The sequence below is a fragment of the Temnothorax nylanderi genome, unplaced genomic scaffold (genome assembly GCF_030848795.1).
Source record: "Temnothorax nylanderi isolate EJ_2023f unplaced genomic scaffold, tnyl_v1.0 TNYL_tig0032_pilon, whole genome shotgun sequence".
Classification (NCBI taxonomy): domain Eukaryota; kingdom Metazoa; phylum Arthropoda; class Insecta; order Hymenoptera; family Formicidae; genus Temnothorax; species Temnothorax nylanderi.
The window spans coordinates 267,943-288,060 of record NW_027249094.1 but is presented as its reverse complement, the minus strand read 5'-3'; the positions used below and the strand labels follow the sequence as shown (position 1 = coordinate 288,060).

At 44.0% G+C, this 20,118-nt stretch overlaps 1 protein-coding gene and 1 long non-coding RNA gene across 14 annotated transcripts in view; one reads left to right on the top strand and one right to left on the bottom strand.

Annotated features, from left to right (window-relative positions):
• Positions 1 to 7,332, top strand: part of LOC139770725 (uncharacterized) — an 82,545-nt gene extending 75,213 nt beyond the window's left edge. For both annotated transcript variants that reach the window (XR_011717808.1, XR_011717809.1), the window contains exon 2: positions 6,861 to 7,332. This is a non-coding gene — a long non-coding RNA (uncharacterized lncRNA). The remainder of the gene's footprint in view (positions 1 to 6,860) is intronic.
• The window catches only part of LOC139770720 (bromodomain adjacent to zinc finger domain protein 2B-like), a 150,704-nt gene that overhangs the window by 17,033 nt on the left and 113,553 nt on the right, over positions 1 to 20,118 (bottom strand). For 5 of the 12 annotated variants that reach the window (XM_071702846.1, XM_071702850.1, XM_071702847.1 and 2 more), the window contains exons 5-15: positions 9,096 to 9,323; positions 8,223 to 8,408; positions 7,482 to 7,644; positions 7,351 to 7,368; positions 6,904 to 7,150; positions 6,406 to 6,685; positions 5,757 to 6,142; positions 5,524 to 5,598; positions 5,149 to 5,451; positions 4,628 to 4,902; positions 4,003 to 4,084 (exon numbers count right to left, since the gene is read on the bottom strand). In XM_071702846.1, the coding sequence (XP_071558947.1) occupies positions 4,003 to 4,084; positions 4,628 to 4,902; positions 5,149 to 5,451; positions 5,524 to 5,598; positions 5,757 to 6,142; positions 6,406 to 6,685; positions 6,904 to 7,150; positions 7,351 to 7,368; positions 7,482 to 7,644; positions 8,223 to 8,408; positions 9,096 to 9,323 (2,243 nt within the window). Of the gene's footprint in view, positions 1 to 889; positions 1,469 to 4,002; positions 4,085 to 4,627; positions 4,903 to 5,148; positions 5,452 to 5,523; positions 5,599 to 5,756; positions 6,143 to 6,405; positions 6,686 to 6,903; positions 7,151 to 7,350; positions 7,369 to 7,481; positions 7,645 to 8,222; positions 8,409 to 9,095; positions 9,324 to 13,588; positions 13,811 to 20,118 lie in introns of those variants that run through there. The other 7 variants (XM_071702838.1, XM_071702841.1, XM_071702845.1 and 4 more) reach the window with 4 other exon arrangements.

Sequence of the window (20,118 nt, the reverse complement as noted above, 5' to 3'; positions counted from 1 at the left end):
ATTTTATGCACCGACGTAAGACATGATTTTTTAAAGCTAAAGTCTTAACTCGCCTAATTAGCCTCAAGATATTTAGACGACTAATATCCGAGATATTATGTGCTAATGAAATATATTTAGAAAAGAGTTTCAAAATTTGCCGATAGATCATTGTAAAATAAAAAGCGAATTTATGATAATTTATTAGGAAATAATTTATTTAATTAGGAAAACTGGTCAAAACTATTCACAACTATTCTCTTTGCGACGCATGTTTTATAAAGAAGAAGAAGAAAGAGTCGATGTACTTTACTTTTTATTTTCTTTTCATTCAGATGGTTTGACGGAGGTTTTATTTTACTGTGGACATAATTTTTCAAAGCAGAACGTTGAGAAGAACGTTGAAGAGACAACAAGGCTGACGTGAAATGGTAAAATTCGCACGATATTCGTCTGTGGGAGCACCGGAAGCACTTATATTATTTCACCCCACGCAAAACACACGTAAAAGAACCGCGGGCCGCGAGCCGGGTATACTCACGGTATAACGCTTACCTCCGAGAGGGGGGGGATCTCTTCGCCCTTCTATCGCGAACCGTGTCCGGATCCGCGGAGAAAATTAAAGCCAAAGGGGAGAGACAGGGACATCCGGAAGTAATAACGACTCACAAGACAATATGACAACACTCATTAGTGAACATGATGTGGTCGATGATGGATCCAAGTGGCGCATATGTCGGGGATATCGAGCTTCGAGACATTACGTGAGGGATATCAATGGGGGTGGTACGAAAGGGGTGGAATCTCAACGGGTCCAGGCGGGCAAGACCGTGGACGGGGTGACTCGGGGGCGGGGGCGGAGGGGGGGGGGAGAGGGGAGAGGGTCGGGATGCGTCATACGACATCTTACCTCCAGAAGTTCCTGGCTCTGCGTCTGGGTCTGTGCCTGCTGAGTATTGTCCGGCGGCATGGTCGCGGTCGTCGTGCCGGTCGACGTGGTGGTCGATGACAGGTTCGACGAGGAGGAGATCGGCGCCGTCGGCTGCGGTGACGGCACAAGGCCCGCCGACGCCGGCGGCAGGGTCAGGGTGGGATAGGGTGGCGGCGGCAGGACCGGCGGCACCACCTGCACCTGCGGAGGCGGCACGACCACGCCGGTTGCCAGGGACGACGGCGGCGTCGTCGTCATCGCGGTCGTCGTCGTCATCGTTGTCATCGCCACCGGCGTGCAGAGCGCGGCCGTGGTTGACGCGAGGGACGACATCGACGGCGGCTTCTTCGAGGACGGCACGTCCTCGACGTCCGCCTGGTGCATCATGTCCCGGTTGCGCCAGCTCTCGGCGATGCTCTCGCGATTCTTCCAGATGGTGGCGACCGTACTGCTCGCCAGACCCAGCTCGCGAGCCACGTCGCTCTTGCTCTTGCCGCGCTCGATCTCTTGGATGATCTTCATTTTCTGCTTGATCGTGAACGCGAGCCGCTTTCGACCCTGCGTTGGTGGTGGGTTTACAGGGATGCCCAATGTATAATCGATCGCGTTAATTCGGGAGGATGATGGTCGTTTAGCGACCACGTGCGACCGGTCGTTCGCGGTCGACCGGCGGGGATTAAGTCGGGGCGATACGCGGAGATCACTTTACGCGGATTGATCATGCGATAATGTACGAGACAAAATTACACTGTCAATGAAACATTTCCCACGTGAAATATATTACCGACGAATATGCTATCGACTTTCCTAAGCGAAATATGTATATTAAATAATATCTGTTTGCAAGATTAAGATGTGAGATTTAGAATCTATCACTGTTTAACATTTCACGAAAACAAATTAAAAATAAAGCGATACTATCGGCAAATTAATTCTACAGTCGCATTAATGACTTGAATAATTTATGAACTCCAATTTTATGAACTCCGCGTACCCCGCCGTTAAAAAAGACTAAAATATATGTAATTTCGATAAAGCCAATTTTAGATACTATAAGCACATAAAAGCGGTTACCATTTAAAAAGAAAAAAAGAAACACGCGACATACTTGTTGACTATTTATATGAAGATATTAAATAATATAAAATAACTTTCTCGACTATCTCTCGTAATGTTGAACACAATGTAACAACACAATGCACACATAACAAAATAATAACGCTCTCAATTACATCAATAACTTGCTAAATTACGCCAATCTTAGTTAGCTCGCCTAAACATAATGTGCATCGATAATGTACATCCGTTTTATATTTCGTTCTCTACGTCCCAGGGGGAAAAAAAAATCTATCTGGATCGGTTATATACGATCTGGGCATCCCTATTTCGCGTTTTTCCACTACATATGAGCCCACTACATATAGTGTAGCTACAGTCACTACACTATTGTGTCGTCTGACGTCTCCTTCTATTCTTTCAAATTGCACGGGTTGTGTGTGTATGTACGGGCCAGTGATGTGCGTGTGGATGTGGAATGCGTGTGTGAATGCGAGGAAACATGAACGAACGAGTGACAGTGATTGAGGGGGACAGGGTGATAATCTGGCTTGCGCGAGGATTCCGATGGGGTAGTTTGGAGGACTATCACAATGGATGGACTTTTGAAATTCCTACAATCGCGCGCCTCTATTTCGTCGAGGTTTTCCCTCGCGCAGGAGAAATTTCCAGAATAACGTCGATCCCATTAAACACGTATTCCAATATCGAAATGTATCCTCGCCCGTTTTGCAAGACGTAAATAAAAAAATTTGTCTTCGATCTTATGGAATCCGATGGGAGTCGGTAACGAATGGAAAATATTTCTCGGCAATACGATTCTTCACTTAATACACACTTTCGATGATTCGATACTTAATAATTTTGCGTAAGTTATAACATTTCCAAAAATAGTACTAAATGTCTCACATAACTGAAACAATATAAATGATTGTACATTTGCCCTTATGGCTGAGATGTGGAATCGAAGGAATATCAATTAAAAAATTATAATAATTTAAAAATTATAATATATTTGGTCAAAAGATGAAATTTTGGATAGTATATTACTTCAATAAACGAATGTTTCTTTGTCACGTAAATTTTCCGTTGTCAAAAACAATTCCTAATGAAATACAATTATTTGTCTCATTATCCGATGGCGCCGACAAAAATAATGGGAAACAAAATGTATCAACGATACTTCTGTTTACAACGTACATAAAAGCATCAACGGTATCGATTGAGAACAGATGGAATTGTTTCAAAACATATCTCGGTGTATGAAATATCGAATATCGCGCGAAGAATTTTAGAATTTAAACCAATATTGGCATCCATATTAATTTATTCACGATTCTCGCGTTCGCATTTAAAAAAAAAATAACTAAAAATTTGGCGCGTGTATTTTAGCGTACGTCAAAAAGAAACAGTGGCTCATAAAAGGAATAAAACTTTCATTCCTCTTATTAGACAATTTGAATGCCAGAGTAGTTATTTTTTAATTTTATTCATTTTCTCCTTTCAACAGTAGTTGCGTTTGTTTGATAAAAACAAAATCGCGACTGCACTCAATTCTCGACGATTTTTATCAAACAATTAAACACATTTGGCGAAATTAAAAAGGGTGAAAATTAAATAGGGCGTGGAGGGGTAAGGTGGGAGGACATGCTGGGTTCTCCTGTCACTATCGCTAGCGGTTGTTGGTTGGCTATGGGTGTCTCGTGTATTCTGGGACATTAGAGGTTGTAAGAGGTTCAATGGACGTATATAGTATAAGAAAAGAGTTTCTCTATACAAGAATATTCATTAAAAAAGTCGTATATATAATATGTATATATAGACAGATGTATATATATATACGGAGATAATATATATATGTATATATATATATATAAATACGGCACACACAGAGAGCATGCGACACGCACGACAGGTGGACAAAATACAAAAAAACGTAGGTATCCCAAATAGAATAAGAGAACAGTTTTTCGTGTGAATGAAACAACGAGATCGAGACAAACGTGAAGGAAACTCGGTGGTAGACGTCGACTTACCTCGAGTAGCTGTTGATTCCTGATCTCCCGTTCTCGTCTCAAGGTTTCCTGCCGTTCCGTCTTCTCTTGCTCCTTAATAAGCCTACAATGAGAGTATCATTAAGTTCACGTAATCCCCGAGCAGTAAAAACGCTCGAATAAATCATTAATGAAGGGTTACTCGTAACACCTTGTCCATAAATTTTACAAACGCTCGATAAAACTCCAGTTCCGAATTAACATAGCGACGTTCACTTTTAAATTTTCGCTCGATAACATTTGCGATTACGCGCACGCAATAATCTTACGGTGAAAAATGATAAATGCGCGTTAATTAAAACATCAACATGTTGCAATCGCGAAACTTCGAATTAAGTAATAAATTCCGCAGTAAGCGAATAAATACTTAACTGTTCTCACGTAGTGACGAGATTAACACTTCATTAAACTTCATGATTTATTTGACTATTATCGACAATCATCAACTTTCTATAATTTTATGAAGTGATCTCAATATCAAATAGTAACTTATGCGCATCAGCTCTCTTCTATCTTTTAACGCACGCCAGCAACCATTATTTAACATTTTCCAGAAATATATTGATTTAAGTAATAATCAACATATTTGAATAATGGAATATCTTACCTAGCTTGTTCTTTGTGCCGTTGTGCTTCTTCCTTCGCGAGTTTCTTCGCGTAAGCCAGCTTGTCTCTCTCGTACTGATTGTTCGGCCGTGCGTCTCTGAAACCACCGACCGCTCTGAGCTCTTCCAATCTTCGCGCTACTTCCTGAGCACCGAGTCTGACGAATTCAGCCTCCGCTAGACCCATCGTTGGCTGCAGGAATTCCCCGACCAACGGGCGAGAGGAAAACGAGAAATTGGCGGTTGTGAGCTCGGCTGGATTCTGATGCTCCAGAAACTGAAATCGGAAAGAGATCTCGTCTTGAAATCTCTTCTTGAGGGCCCAGTAATCTGATCAATCTAAACCTCATCTGTATTTCAGTACGTTATCTCTTTATTATGTATCGCGCCGTAGATATCACGATAATAGCAAAATCGACGATAGAAAGTTTTAGCAAAGTACTTCGAACTTTCAGCAACTTCATGCAAATCACTTTTGATAACGTACACCAACCATTACCGGTCGTAATATGTTGCAACCAACCTTCACCAGATCGGGACTGCTCCTAAAAGTTTTCCCGCAGGGGCTGTAATACGACACGTCGCCTTTTATCACTCCCGTCTTTCCTAGTCCCTTGATAACTGTTTCACGCTTCCAACCGCGCTCTAACGGCATTTGAAGGTCTCTTTCGCTGGGCTTGAGCTTTCTCCTCTTCGCGCTGGGTGTGCCTTCCGTATTGTCGTCATCGGTATCCGTGACAACGTCGGTGTTACTGCCGCTCTCGCTGGTCACGTCCATGTTACTCTCTTCTCCCGAGGCCTCCAGAAACTTGTTTTTCATTTTTTCCTGCAAAGATTTATATATAGGGAGAATGGTTTTAGTGCGAAATCATAAGTAAAAAAAAAAAGAAAAACGAACATGGCTCCTCGCCCACGAAGCACGAATTGGTCGAGGTCGCTTCTTCTTCTGTATCTTCGTTAGCAAGTGATAGTACTTTAACAAAAGATAATCGTAAAGATATATGGAAATTAGATAAGTACAGAAGTCAGAATAAAAGAATAATGCTCTATTAAAGTACAATGTAATCATAACGTTAAAATTAATACTCGACACAAAGGTATTTCATGTTGAGCCCGGTAGCTGGCTTTTACCTGGTTCTTATCGTCCTGGCCAGTAGCGACGGAAGCGTGCAATTGAGCCGCCAATATATTCGATCTCAACAACGATACTTGGTGAGACAATGGCACACTTGGATCCAAAGTCGGAGTGGGCTTAATTCCTAGAGCTCTGCTCTGAGCTAACAACGACGCGACCGTGTTCTTCTTAGGCTTCGACACACCGCGGCCGAGATTTCGTGGCCTACCGTCCTTGTGATGGGTGGCAGTGCTCGCACTTTCGCTCTCCTCGCTGCCGCTACTCGGCCGTTGTGGCGAGTCCGCGGCGGCGAAGAGCTGCGCCAAAGAGGGACTAGGCGACGCCGGCACCGGCACCGAATTCTGCGGCACTCTTCGCGGCTTTGGTCCGGGCTTTCGTCTCGCTACGATAATCCATAAAGTTTTTGTTATTTTAATCGTGTATCTTCTGAAAAATAAACTTCTCGGCAATAATTTTCAAAAATATGGAGATTTAAACGATGAGCTTATATTGTACATTTGCGAAATTGCTCTTAACTCTCTATCTCTTTACTTCCCAAACAATTTTTCCACTGAATAAAAACATACGACGACTTTACACAATTTTGACGACTTTACACGACTTTAAAACGACTGAAAATGCCGCGCGCACAGTTGCTATACTTACACGTCCGATCGGAGGCAAGTAACGATTGGCTTAAATTACTGAGCTGACTGAGCGGCTGACTACCAGAAATCGGCGAACTACTGCTCGTCGTGGCGGGCTTCAGGGAGAGATTTAGGGGCGCGTCCGAATCGTTGATGTTGTTGTTCGCATTGCTGTTACCGCTGCTACTGCTGCTAGTATACGTCGGTGGCGCCGACAGAACGGAGCCGTTCGTTGAATGGGCCGGCAGTTTGATTACCTCTACTCGATCCACCGAATCTCTGTACTCGTTCGAGTCGGTCTAAGGAAAGACGAAACGCACACGATTACACGACGTATTGCGCGTGATTACATTAGATTCGTAGCGGATGTAAAATTAAGGAAGCAAATTTAATCCCGCAACTGAATATCAATCTTTAAATACTCGTCGCAACAAAGAATAACAAGTAATAGACTTCTTGCAATTTTATGCTTAGGTGTTTCAGAATTGCAGCCAACATGTGCGGCGGCTGAACGTACCCCCGTGCGATTATACTTCCTCGGTTCCATCATTAGCGACGCGGATGACGTCGTGTTGATCTGATGGGCGCTAAGGGCAGGGACGGCCGGCGGATGTACGCTGACGCTAGGAGTGTCCAAAGATATTGTCTTCTTCCTACCGCGGTTCGTCGTCCCAGGAACCTTCGGACCGACTATACTCGACGTATACTTGATAATCTCCGTGTCGGGAGGTAGGCGCACACCTCCCAATATACTGCTAGGATCACTAGAGAAAACATCGCTGTGAAGTTATTTATCCTTTACAACAATTGAAGTAGATTAAACCACATAATAATGATAATAGCGAGAATCATGAATTTATATTGAGATCTAAAAACTGGATATTTATGTATTCTAATTCTAATTATAAATCGTATAATAGAGCGTCGTGAAAGATCTACCGCATAATTGAATTGATATATTCACCTTCCTTCCTTCGCAGAACTGTCGCGATAGGAAAAACGATGGCGTGAAAATACAATTTTTTAGCGAGTTAGATAAAATCAATCTGCAGCCTTGGGTCGTGTATTTAATATGCGAAACGAGTAATCTCTCACCTGACGACGTTCGATTGCGAATTTGGCGTGCTGCTGACCGGAGTGCTGTGATGAGAGGACGTCACCGGTGGTTGAGTGGACACCGGCAGACTGCTGCTCGTCATACTTGGCGTGGTTGAGCTACTACTGCTAGCTGGTGTCTTGTGACTCTTACTTGACTTAGCTGTTCGGCCGTGAAAACGAACAAAATAATTATACATTTGCAATTCCCCTAATTCGGATTATCGTCGAAAAAAACGCGTCCACGTTCGCGTCAATCCAAGATCAGCAACTGTCAATTGTTAACGAAAGTAGATTCATAAACTTTCAAGAGTCTCAAGTTTCTATCTCATTAACAAGTAACCTTGTTTAACTCGAAACTTGAGAGAAACTTTAGAATTACGTTATAACTTCAAATATAAATTTAAAAAAATGCATAAAAATACACAAAACACCTTGCTCGCAAAATAGAAAATAATTATAGCGACAAGACGGAAAAGTCATGTATAAATATAACTTGAACAAATTTAAAAAATATAAAAATACCGTGAACTAAAAGCAGGAAGTAAAAATCGTGTCTCACGTCGGCAGGTTTAGAGAAACGTTAAAAAAAAAGAGAAAACGGTTAAAAATACACCCGTTCAGCTATTCCGAGCGACGTTGTTATCTCGGAAAGGACTCGGCGATCGAGGATTAAGCGTACGGAAGCGAGCGTTTCTCGAGCATCGCACCATGCAACATTGTTCGATCGTTGTTACTTACACTTACTGGACTTGTGGGACGAGAGGGACGGGGGATTAAGTAGAGAGGCGGGATACGGCGGCAGGAGGCTCTCGGCACCGGGCGGAAATCCTGGGAGTCCTGCCGCTCCTTGTAGCCTCGCGAGGTAGTCTTGCGCCGCCAGATGAGAGGCCATTGTCCACCATGCACTGGCTGCTGGATTGATGCCTGCAACACGAACGGTGTGCTTTTCCGGTAAATCCGCGCCCGGTCTATAAAATTCGATCTCGAAACGCGGCTCAACATCGCTCAATTGCCCTGGGTCTGGACGAGTCAATGAGAGAGGGGCACAACAAAATAATTTCCTGAAAGAGACGACGTCGATGTAAATAAGTAAGTGACGAGGAAAAATCTCTAGTCTCCCTGATTTGGATTGCAAGAAAACTAAAGTGCGCATAGTATATCGGCTCTATGCAAAAATATAGAATTTTAGTAATGTTTACTTAAACTCTGATAAGCCTTTGCGCGAATTAAAAACAGCAATTATATCATATCGATTGTCACGCATGATATTTATCGGGCCTTACAAATATCTCTGATAACAGTTCGAGAATCGTAATTTGAGTAAAAATGTCGAAAAGCAGTTTTGATCAGGTCGCTGTATATGAAAATATGATGGCATCTCGTTACGCTTATTACACACGTCGCGTTAGATGTTAGCCAAAGAAATGATCCCAAATTATCGCGCGAGTAGTCTTGCGAAAGACACGCTTCCTAGGAGGAGCGATGTTGGTTTCAATAACGTGTGTATAATCATGATAATCGATGGGACTTCAGGGGTGCATGAAGGAGGGAGGAGACGGGAGGCGAGCATAAGAGACGGGAGGCGAAGAGAGGAGGGGAAAATTTACTTACCCAGACTCGCAGCTTGACTGGCGGCCACGCTGAGTGTACCGAGGCTGCTGTGAGGGTACGGGGACGGGGGTGGCGCCGAGGCTGGTGTGTGGCCCCCGTAGCCAGGCGCTGAGCTCCCCCGGCCCAGAATAGCGTAAGCCGAGGGCAAATGGGGGGCCCCCAGGCCATAACCACCCGGCATCCCGCCGAAGAGCGACGACGCTGCGCTGTCGCCTCGAGGCCAGTATGCTAAAATTAAAATCGAGGAGACCGTTATGAATGGGCGCGAACCCGCGAATTTGGCGCGTACCCCTTACGTAAGCCCCGCGCGTCGATGAGTGACGCTCGAGCCAGCGACAACGCTGTCTCGAGGGATCGCGTTGATGTTCGAAGCAAAAATAAAGTCAATGAAAACGAGTGTTGTGTCTGCCTTAGATATGACTATCGATATTAATAGAATAAAAACGTCGATTTCGAATTGTCGATTCTTACTTTATCGCAAAGACAACTATTTACAGTATTTATATATTTAATTGTTATATCAGTGTGAATTGCTTTCATTTTATTATTTATATTTATTTATTTTTATATAAGTAGACTTTTCTTTGTAAGTCGCAAAACTTAATTCGCAAAACTCAGTTCAAACAGCCTTACTCGCTATGACGCCGACGCACTCATGCTTTGTGGAATCTAATTCTGTTACTCTATTCGCAATCATGACCCCTTTGATTTTGTGGTACTGGACGCGAACAGTGCGACAACTGTTTTGCATAGACTCATATCGATGCCTACTATAGCGTGCCTACCGTATTGCAATATCGAGGCCCGCCCGCGGCGATTTGAGTAAATTAATTAATTACCCGAGAGCAACGTGTATGTCATTTGTTTACGTCATAATGCCGCACGTTAGAGTAATAACGCTAATTTATCGTGCTCTATCGTGCAACGGAATACATTTGCGCGCTCGCGGAAAAATCGTGTCGGTGAACCGAGGCGGACGGGCACGTGAATCTCACGCGCGATGAATAAATACGTCGCTCATTGGGAAATGATTTCGTTACAAATGCACCGTGAATGTTTGCGAAGAGCTCGAGATTGTTAAACACGTCGCGATAATTTTGCGAAATGTTATAATATTACCGGCCGCGCCGGTATATTATAAATAATATTTTGTATATTCGGAACGAGGCGAAAGTATATCCGCAACGAGCGCGAATACGTTCCCTATCAAATTATAAATTTTTTGCTTATAAATTACTTGCGCAGGGGCGTCCAAATAACCCCGGCTCTCTCGATCTCCTTAACAATCCCCGCAATTACAGCCCCCTACCAAATCGCGTTATCGCGTTAACCGTTTTTACGCGCGCTAATAATAACGACAACAGAGCACCCTGTAACTCTGTAACGCAAGAGCGCATAAATGATGTAATTGAGTAAATCGTGCATGCATGCGTGTTTTAATTTTAGAAATTAAGTGCACGCATCCGGTGCAGACGCAAGGGAAATAAATTCGCGGATGCCAAGAATTTGTTAGGCTGTGATATCAATCGCACCGACACTAGGGAAATCTAAGCCATTCCTTTATATATATAAAAGACTAAAAAACCACAAAAACTATACATTCGATTAACAAATATAAATCTCAATTGAATTTTCTTCTTGTCGCAAGATAATATTTTATATCCGAGAGAAAGAAAACCATGTTATTCTTTTTTTGCAAAAAGAGAAATAAGAATTCCCATCGCTGAAGAAATGTGCGATATAATCGCGCAGCTTTATTTATAGAAATTTGAATTTAATGAGCGAAATGTCGCAAGAAAAAGAATCCATCTTACGATATTGCGTAAGTTTTGCGGGTGGTTGTACCCGATCGCTCACGTCGTATTCGCACAATTTATTGTTACGAATGCCGGCGCAAATGTACCGTTGATTTTCTACGAGTGCGACGGCCTTGAGCAAGGCCGTGGCATTGAAATCCGAGCGCCGCTTTAATTTATACCGGTCGTTGAACTCCGTACTCCGGCTTATACGACTGCTTCACCCAGCGGAGAGCAGCCATCGCCGCCGTTGCTGCCGCATAATGGTTTACGTGCATACGCACGTGTTTACAATGCACCGCCACGTGAATACGGTGAATGAGACACGGCGGGATCAAAGTTTCATTCGTCATCGATCCACGGTCTTTTAAACGTTCTGTGCGAAAAGCCGAGGAACGAGCGTCCGATATCTTTATGAGACGTTAAAAATTCAATTTTCTTCCCCCCCCTCTCTCTCACTCATTCATCTTCCCTTTTGAACGGGGTGTTCAGCGCTGTAAGTATATCGCGGCCCCAAAGTTGGCGCAGCTCCAAAAAATGTCGATGTGCCAAGAGATCCCGATAACCATGAGAGAAAGAACCGAATATTTGAAAAGGCATCAATCAATATAGCCGTACCCTTCGCGCTTTTTAATTCACTAAGGCTTCGTCGTAATTTCATTCACCATCAATTTCCTGGATGCTACACAATACGGTTCGCGTATACCGCCCGGCTTCTGACCTCGATTGTTCCGCGGCGACCCTGCAATAACGCGCGGAACAATTTTCTTTTTCTTAATGACTTAACGACGAGCGGAAAGTCGTATGCCCTCTCCTCTTTAATCTAGATGCTTTAACGGCAATCCATTTATTCGAATAACCGACGACCGGCTAACGCATTAACCGTGGCCGCCATTTTCGGAACACATATGTATGTTGTTTGATGTAACGTTGCCGTGCCGGAGCTCGTAAAGACTGCCGATAAAATACGCTCGTTGGAACGTTGGAAGGAGCGGCGACGGGCGCTAACGCTTACTACCATCGTTGCTTTTCCAGTCGACATGAAGCGACGTTAATACATATTCACGTGTGACGTGACCCATATATCGTCGAATAGAAATTACATCCGTATCGATGCGATACGGCGTAAACGGCAACATCAGCGTCTCGAATAAATCAACCTTTTGTTTAGATTGTCGTAATGCAGCGTACGCGGACGTACTCGCGCGAAAAAGAGAAGAAACACGAGATATGAAACGTTAAATCGATAAGTACCGATCAATCGAGTTCAAGAGATTCTTTGCTCCTTCACGTTGAACTTGTTATGATAACGCCTGTCACTCGAGTCATCTTGTATTCATAAAAGTCTTTCCGGTATTTCCAATATTAGAATAGTCATCAAAGCACGCACCTATTTATAGATTAAATTGTAACAATTTGCGTGATCATAGATTTCCATACCGGAATCTCGCTATGTGCTGTAAATATTAAGTTGCTTTCCATTTACACTCAAATGATCTGAGTCACTCAGTTATGTGAGTACTTTATACTCAGGTAAGATATGCCATTTTGTATTTACCTGCTTATTTTGGTGACAAAGCTATCGCATAATAATACAGGTCCATAGCCTCACTTTTAATGTGAGTCTATTAGATTCATTAAAGCACATGGTCTCGATTGTGGATAAAAGCTAAGTTAAATCTCACTTGCCAGCATGCAAAAAGAACGTGCATTTAACTGAGTTATGACGTCACAAGTGAGAATTATCTGAGTTTTGATGTAAATGGAAAGCAACTATTGCGTCTGTCGCTTTAGCCCGTTTGATAAATTTATATTTCCTTACAGTATCATATTATTATTATTTATATTTAAATCGCATTAAAACTTTATATAACAATATTATTTTTTTATTTCCTATAAGGCTTTGAATAAATCATTGTAAATGTAAAGTCTATACTTCTGGACTACCAATTATCACAACGCGGTTGGTAATTTGCCATAATTAATACTAATGGCTTGTACACAAAATTAAACGGCATGTCATACATTCCAACATTTATCTAATCAGCGATGTTTGACGATAATGGCCCATATATTCTCACATATATTCGATATGTGAGTATAAAATGTGTTACCGTCAGATTATAAATTTTATATATCTGATTTATACTCGAGAGAATTTTAATCCTGCGGTAAGACGCGATATTAAACGCAACAAACGCGATGTATGCGACATCACTTTTATCTAAATTATTATTATTCTACTATAATATCTATAATATTAGTTGTTATTTTAGAATAAAACCATAAAGTTCTCTACACATTATTCCTCTAATGTAAGAAATAATTGCAATTGAGAGAGAAGCAACGTCGATTCTGCTACAACTCACGCGTGTGTCGCGCGGTAGCAGCTTAATTTTTAAAGAACGAAAAAAGCTGCAATGCGCCTAAGATAAGATGCTACTTCGAGATGAGAACCGTATCGGACAACATTGCGAGGATCGCTAGTTCAGAAGCAGATCTCACGCGCGCGACACACTTATACGGCGCGAAGCAAATACGGCTGGAAGAAGCTCTCCTAGAATAAGCTGTACTCAAGATTCGAGGAAATGACTCTCTCCGCAGGTTTTAGGCGTAAATCGTAATTGCATCGAGGCGAGAGGTAGCAGACGAGCATCGTATACATTGAACGTTAACGGTACACGCGCGAATACGAACCATTATCCCCGAACGTAATTGCACTGCACTTCGCTCGCGCGCAACCTCTCCTTCCCATTACAGCGTCACCATAGTATCGCCCGGTACCAGCATCCCACAGTTCCACAGCGCGACTGAACGAAACGGAGGCGACTGGGCTGTCTGCCGACAGCGAGATTTTACATACGCCTTACGTCACTCTCATCAGCGGGAAAGATTCCGAACACGTCACTCCGTGAAGACCTCGAAACGCGCGACCGGATTCTCTCTCTTTCTATCTCTCTCTCTGTCTTTCTCTGTCTCTCGCTTCTGGGAAAATTCAAGGCGGTCGGCAAATTAAATCAAACGTTTTCGCGAACGTTGAGTTTAACATTAATTAACTACCCGTTGAGGAAACGAGCGGAACGAGCTAGGAGGCGAGTTCTCAGGGAACGATTGTGATCGGCCGCGCTTCGTGATCCCTAATCCGCCGCCAGTCACGCGCGAACGAAACGGTCGGAAATGCAGATAAGCCGAAGCCGGCGGCAAGTCGACGTATCTCAGAGGCCGCGGCGATGCGTCACGTCTATCGATTTGTGATTAAGCATTCGTACGAGCGAGGCGATGGAAGGGGTGAGGATCGCGGAGGAGCGCGGCGGCGGGACGGCGCGGACGACGTCGACGTCGACGGCGGCGGGCGCGAGAGCGAAAGAGAGGATTGCGTGGTGGGGTCATCGCCGTCCATCCGGCTGGCACACGTCACCGCCGCCGCCGCCGCCGCCGCCGTCCACGTTCGTTCGGATGCGACGTGACGCGTCGCGTCGCGACGCTAATTTCCTGTTTTTCGTGCCGCGCTAATGAAGGACTCTCTTTCTCACACCCCCGTACATTGTTCCCCCCTCCCTCCCCCGCTAATCGACAGACTCGAGAGCCTCGAGAGCTCGAGAGGCTTTTTTTCCCCCCCCGACTGACCGATGCGACCGATGCAAATCGAGGCCACTTTGACCTCCCGACCTGCCTTTTTCCGTCTTGAAATTGATATCTGCGTATAGGGGCCGATTTCACAGTCTCCGATTAACTTGATCCTCCGATTAAACTCACTCTTCGTCTCTTTCCAGGGGGACAGTTAGAAAGAGATGCCAGAGTGAGTTTAACCGGAGGATCACATTAATCGGAGACTGTGAAATCGGCTCTAGACCCGCGTGATACGTATTTCGTATTTTCTTTCAGAAATTGACTGTCGTACAAGAAATATTCTTCTGTAATAATTCTGTACCCGACTTATTCTCTACCGCGTCCTGCTGTATCATTCAAATTGTCGTTTAAGTGACTTTCGTATTTCGAAGCGGAGACGCGATGTATCTTCCCGATATGAGAACGAAAGGCCAATTTGTAAAACGCTACAAAGACACAGCGGACTGCATTACGAAACTTTTCCCCGAGTCCCGACGACTTTTGCGCGCTTTGTCCTGTCGACACTCCATTCGCGAGTTTCAAGGTAACGCTACGGTGCATCTGTCTTCTTTCACATCTGTGGGTCGAAGACATCAGAACAACATGTTTTCGAGAGAAATCGAAGTCAACGGTAAAAAATCAATTAACACAAGAAATTACTCGCACCGCGCTTTTCGAGACTTTATTTGCTTTGTGATACATACGTTGTATTGCTATGTATGGTCATAGAGTAATTAACATTTTATTTCAATAGAGAACTACCGGGTTGCCGTAGCGGAAGCAAAGTGGGAAGGGCAATCGATAGTTAATACGTCGAGATATAATTTAAACGTATGGTCCTGGCAGTTTATCCGTGGGTATCAGATGCCATAGTAAATTTAACCCCTGCCAATCCAAGCCGGCGAGAATGTCCGACCGGTAGATCGCTGCAGACATCCCGTCGGCTTAAATCGGAATTGCTCGCCTCCAAAATGTCCACGTTCCGGCCGCTTCTAATAAAACCGCACCGGCGGCCTGCGCTCTCCTCTCGTACGTCGTTATAATCTTAAATAAGCTAAGCGAGGCTAAAGCTGGAGGCGGCGCGTTTTTAATCCCTTCCCGTTGCGTTTGCGAGTTGCAGTGCGTGCGGTGGAATTATCGAAGCCCGACGAGTATGCAGTTAGTTTAGTTAAATTTAGTCAAGTTTAGAGAAACAAGGCGAGATAGGAAATAATCGGATCGTAATAGATTGATCGAGAACAGAATTTACTTTAATCGTAAAATCCACATTAAATATGTTTGAGCTTAAAATTGGATTTTACAAGCTTCATATTGAGAAACTAAAGGAAACTATTTTTCTAATTATTCATTTAATAATTGGTCGAATTGCAATTAGTATAAAGCGTTTATAGATATGCGCTTAGTGCTAATTATCTAAAATATTATCCGATAATAGCGACAATTGAGGGTAGCGCAAATAATGCAAGGAGATTGGATTCGATCGTCGCTGTAGTAGCTCGATGATTCCAATTTCGTTGCTCGTCACGTTGCTCAGGACGGTCTGCGAGAAAGGTATCTCGACATGTGGCGGGATATGCACGCACAGAGCGAGAGAATTCCGACGCGGCAGCGAAACACGCTCCGTGCGCCGCGGGCTTAAGCGAGATGAAACGAGATGAGAGCGCGGTCGCGCTGCAGCAGCAGCAGCAGCAGCATCTCGGTCGCTCGGGAGAGGAGAGCGTGTTCGTTCGGTCCGTGAGCCGGGAAAATGGCCGTGTTATTAAATCGATCGGTGCTCCGGCCAGTGGGGAGGGGTCGGAGCCGGGCCTGGGGTTTAGGGCGAGGTGGAGAAGACGGGGCGAGAGAGCGACGTGCGTATTATAGATATACGCGGGGCTGATGAGCGCGCGCGGCAGCCGACCCCGGTGGAAAGGGACCAAGGATTACGAGTGGTGGCCCTTACTCGCTCCAGAGAAGCGGCCAGACCTGCGTACACCCGATACTTTCGGCGCTTGCTCGCGCGCGGCGAAAACGAGCGGGAATTGAGAGAGCGAAGCGATGGGGGGGGGGGGGAGAAAAAAAGAAAAAAGAGAACAAGGTGAGGTCTGCCGATGCAGAAGAAATTAACGCGATTCTTGAATTCTGCTTCGCTTTAGTCGGTAATTCTCCTTTGTGTAACTTCAAAATAATATACACAGAATGTACATTGTTTTTAAATTAATCCCACGATTAATGTTCGCAATTGTCGCGAATCGTTTTAGAAAAAAAATTTTTTTGGAGAGTATGATTATACAGAAATTCAAACAATCCGGATAGCTGTCTCTTAAAGATGATTACTTGATTACGGAACCATTACTTTGGTAGTCAAATAGATTTAATTAGCCGACAATTCCCTCCACCTAAGTGTATATGTACATACGTATACGCGAAGAGAAACCACTCACAGCTGGACGCACTATCGAGAGTTCCCCGCGATCATTTTACGACGCTAATTCCCTTGATCGACGTTAACGACCCCGTGATTTTCCGCGATAAAAGCGCGACGTAGGAAACACGCGCATTTACTCGCTCGTAATTTCCTCGCGGCGCGGCGCGGCGCGGCGCGGCGTCGTCGGAACTGAAAATGGCCAAGCGCTACTACTCCCGACCATCGTGGAACAGCGTAACGTAACTTCTCGTCGCTATTTTCGGGACGCAGAATATACGGCTGGAATTTTTTTCGGTGCACAGGCCCCGACGGCAGGAACGTGCCAGGAAGAAAATAGCCCGGACCAACGGCGCGTCGCGTAACGACGCGGATCTTACGGCCTGGAAAGACGACACGACGGCCGGGCAACTTCCACGAAAATCTACCCGCGTCGCTGCCGCGAACACGTGCATCCTAGGAGTAACAATTAGATATGCTGTGCGTGGAACGACGTGAGATATTCGCCTTGAGATCTTTCAGCGAGAAAACATGCTGGTCATTTAATTTAATTATTTAGTTGAATCAACTTTGTATCACTATAATGCCGACAATTAGAAGATATATCTATGTTAAAAGAACAAAGAATTATAATGCAAAATACATTAAAAAGAAAGATTCGTTACATCTGACTAACTTAAAAAGCATAACAATTAATATCAAATTATTCGGTAAAATTATTTCAAGGTACGGAAGATTTTAATATTAAAATGCTTTTCATGCCACGTGTCTATATTGACCTCGAATTTGCCGAGTATCGCATCGTTGTTTTCCGATTAAACTCACTATCGCTCACCCTGCGCCAAATTTAATGCGGTAAAAAATAAAGAATCGAGCGATTTATAGATCATAAATCTCTCCGCGAGCAGATGTTGGAACCGTGTTCCACGTGTGTAATTCCACGGCTGGGGAAGCAAAGGGTTATAAGTCGCAAACTCGCGCGAAAGTACTGTTCTTATAAAATAAACTATTGCCGGCATCTGTGCGCGAGTGGAATAAATTCACTCGGAATCTCGACGGTTGTCTCTCGTATTCCTTCTTCCCCGATATATACATATATACGTACAACGTTCAATGTACATATGACGCGGAATAAATTATTCTTTCGCAAGCTAGCATCCCCTTGCTTATATAAGAAACGAAATATATACACATAGAGAAATGAAGCTAATCTATAATAATATAATTAATATACAATAAAAAAGTTTTACAAAGTTTTGCACCAGTATAAAACAATTCGACACATACACGTAACTCGAGCTTTCATCGGATAGAAAATTTTAGTATGCGAAACAAATCGGAAAAAAATAAAGCATAATTTTACAAACGTTAATATACTTAAACATCCAATACGTTATATCAAACAAATTGCAATTAATCAAATACATAGAATTGGTTCCAAGCGAAATATGAAGACACTATTGGATTCAATATTGGTTAGCTCATTAAGCAAGATGCAGTATAATTTATCGACTCGGAGCGCGTAACGAGTTTTCACCCGCAAACGTGCGGCACAAAATATCGCGCCTCTAGTAGTGCATTATTTCGCGCGTCACGAGCAAAATCCGCTTTGCCGAACGAGGTCTTAATAAACCGGTCCCCGTCCCCAATTACGGCTTTGGAACAGTCCGCTCGGACACGCGGCGCTCAAAAATTAATAAAAAATATTTAACGAGACCTTGCGCGCGGCGGCCAACTCTGCCGTCGCGCGTTACGATAATCGCGTTTGTGCCGGATGTGAAAATTGCGATTTTACAACTTCGCCGCTCGACGGCGGGTTATTATTTTCGAAGTCATCTCGGGATCTCGAGCCGCTCTCTCTCTCCATGTCAAATTCCTCGCCGTCGCGCCACCGTTGCGTTGCCGCGCGCGCAAGTTTGTTAACGTATCGCGTTATGTATACGTATACTTGCCGTTCTCCAATGTTTATAACTAACCGCGTAACTGTAACTCGTGTAATACAATTTACAGCGAAGCGAAACGCATTTCCCGTCGCATTGGCCGCCGGTAACAAGTTACGACGAACAGTCGGGCGACATCAAACATATTAAAATCCGCGGGGGCCCGAGCGATCTCCATCCCTCCCGGACTCCGGAGTCCGGAGCGAGCGCTTTGACGTTCGTAAAAAAAAAAAGCCGCAATTACTGCGTTTCGACCTAATACAAAGTCGATACGGAGAAAATCCCGGGGTCGCGTCCGCCGTTCTCTTTCCACCGCTTTCGCGACGCGGCCTCGTCATTATTTCGGGTCATAACCGTCCAATCCCGATCGAGGGGCGACGATTCCCACCACCCTCCACGGCTCTTTGTGACGAAGAGAGGCCGGCGGATGATCGATCGAGAGATCGGAATGCCGGGACGGGAGTAGATAACGACGAGCGACGACGACACGATGGCTGGCTCGCCTCCAAATCCGTTTAATTTCGTTTACGGGACGCGAGGAACGGCAACGGCAATCTTGCCGGCTGCCCGTTTACCAGAATCGCGCGGATGCATCGCGATGGGATTGCCGAGATTCGTCGTATTCACGTCGAATCGAACCGACCGCGTTGAACGATACGCGATCGACGTTTTAACGTCAAACAGCTGATTGCACGACGTGGCGATGGAAAAAAAGCTCATTTCTTGAGAAAACAGAAACATTATGTTTATATCGATCGTAATGCTCAACTTTTTCGCCTTTCATCCAACGATAATAGATTAAAATATTTAAGTTACGGAAGAATTATTTATTAGACTTTTTTTTTTAATTACCGGTAACTTCTGCGCCTAAAACTCTTAAATTACTTGCAAGATTCAGAATCAAAAAGTTTTATATGACATTTATTTTTATATTCTGAACAAGTAAGACTTCTGTCTTTCATAAAATAATATATCTCTGAATTTTGTAACTTTTAATCAGTTATTAAACACTTAATAATGATAATAGTTATTAAATACTTAAAATACAGAATGTCATGTACAAATATCCGTAAAATATCGAAGAGCTCTCGCGTGACGCATACGTAAAATCTTGTGGAATTTACGCTCGGATCATCGTGGGCGGAGAGGTCGGTGTTAAGGTGGCCCCAGGCTTAACTCGTTTCTGTGCCACCTAATCGCATTACTCTCGTAGCTCGCGTATTTCCTTCTTCGGATATAACCGGGTAAGCCGAAGGCGTAAGTTTATTAGCCGT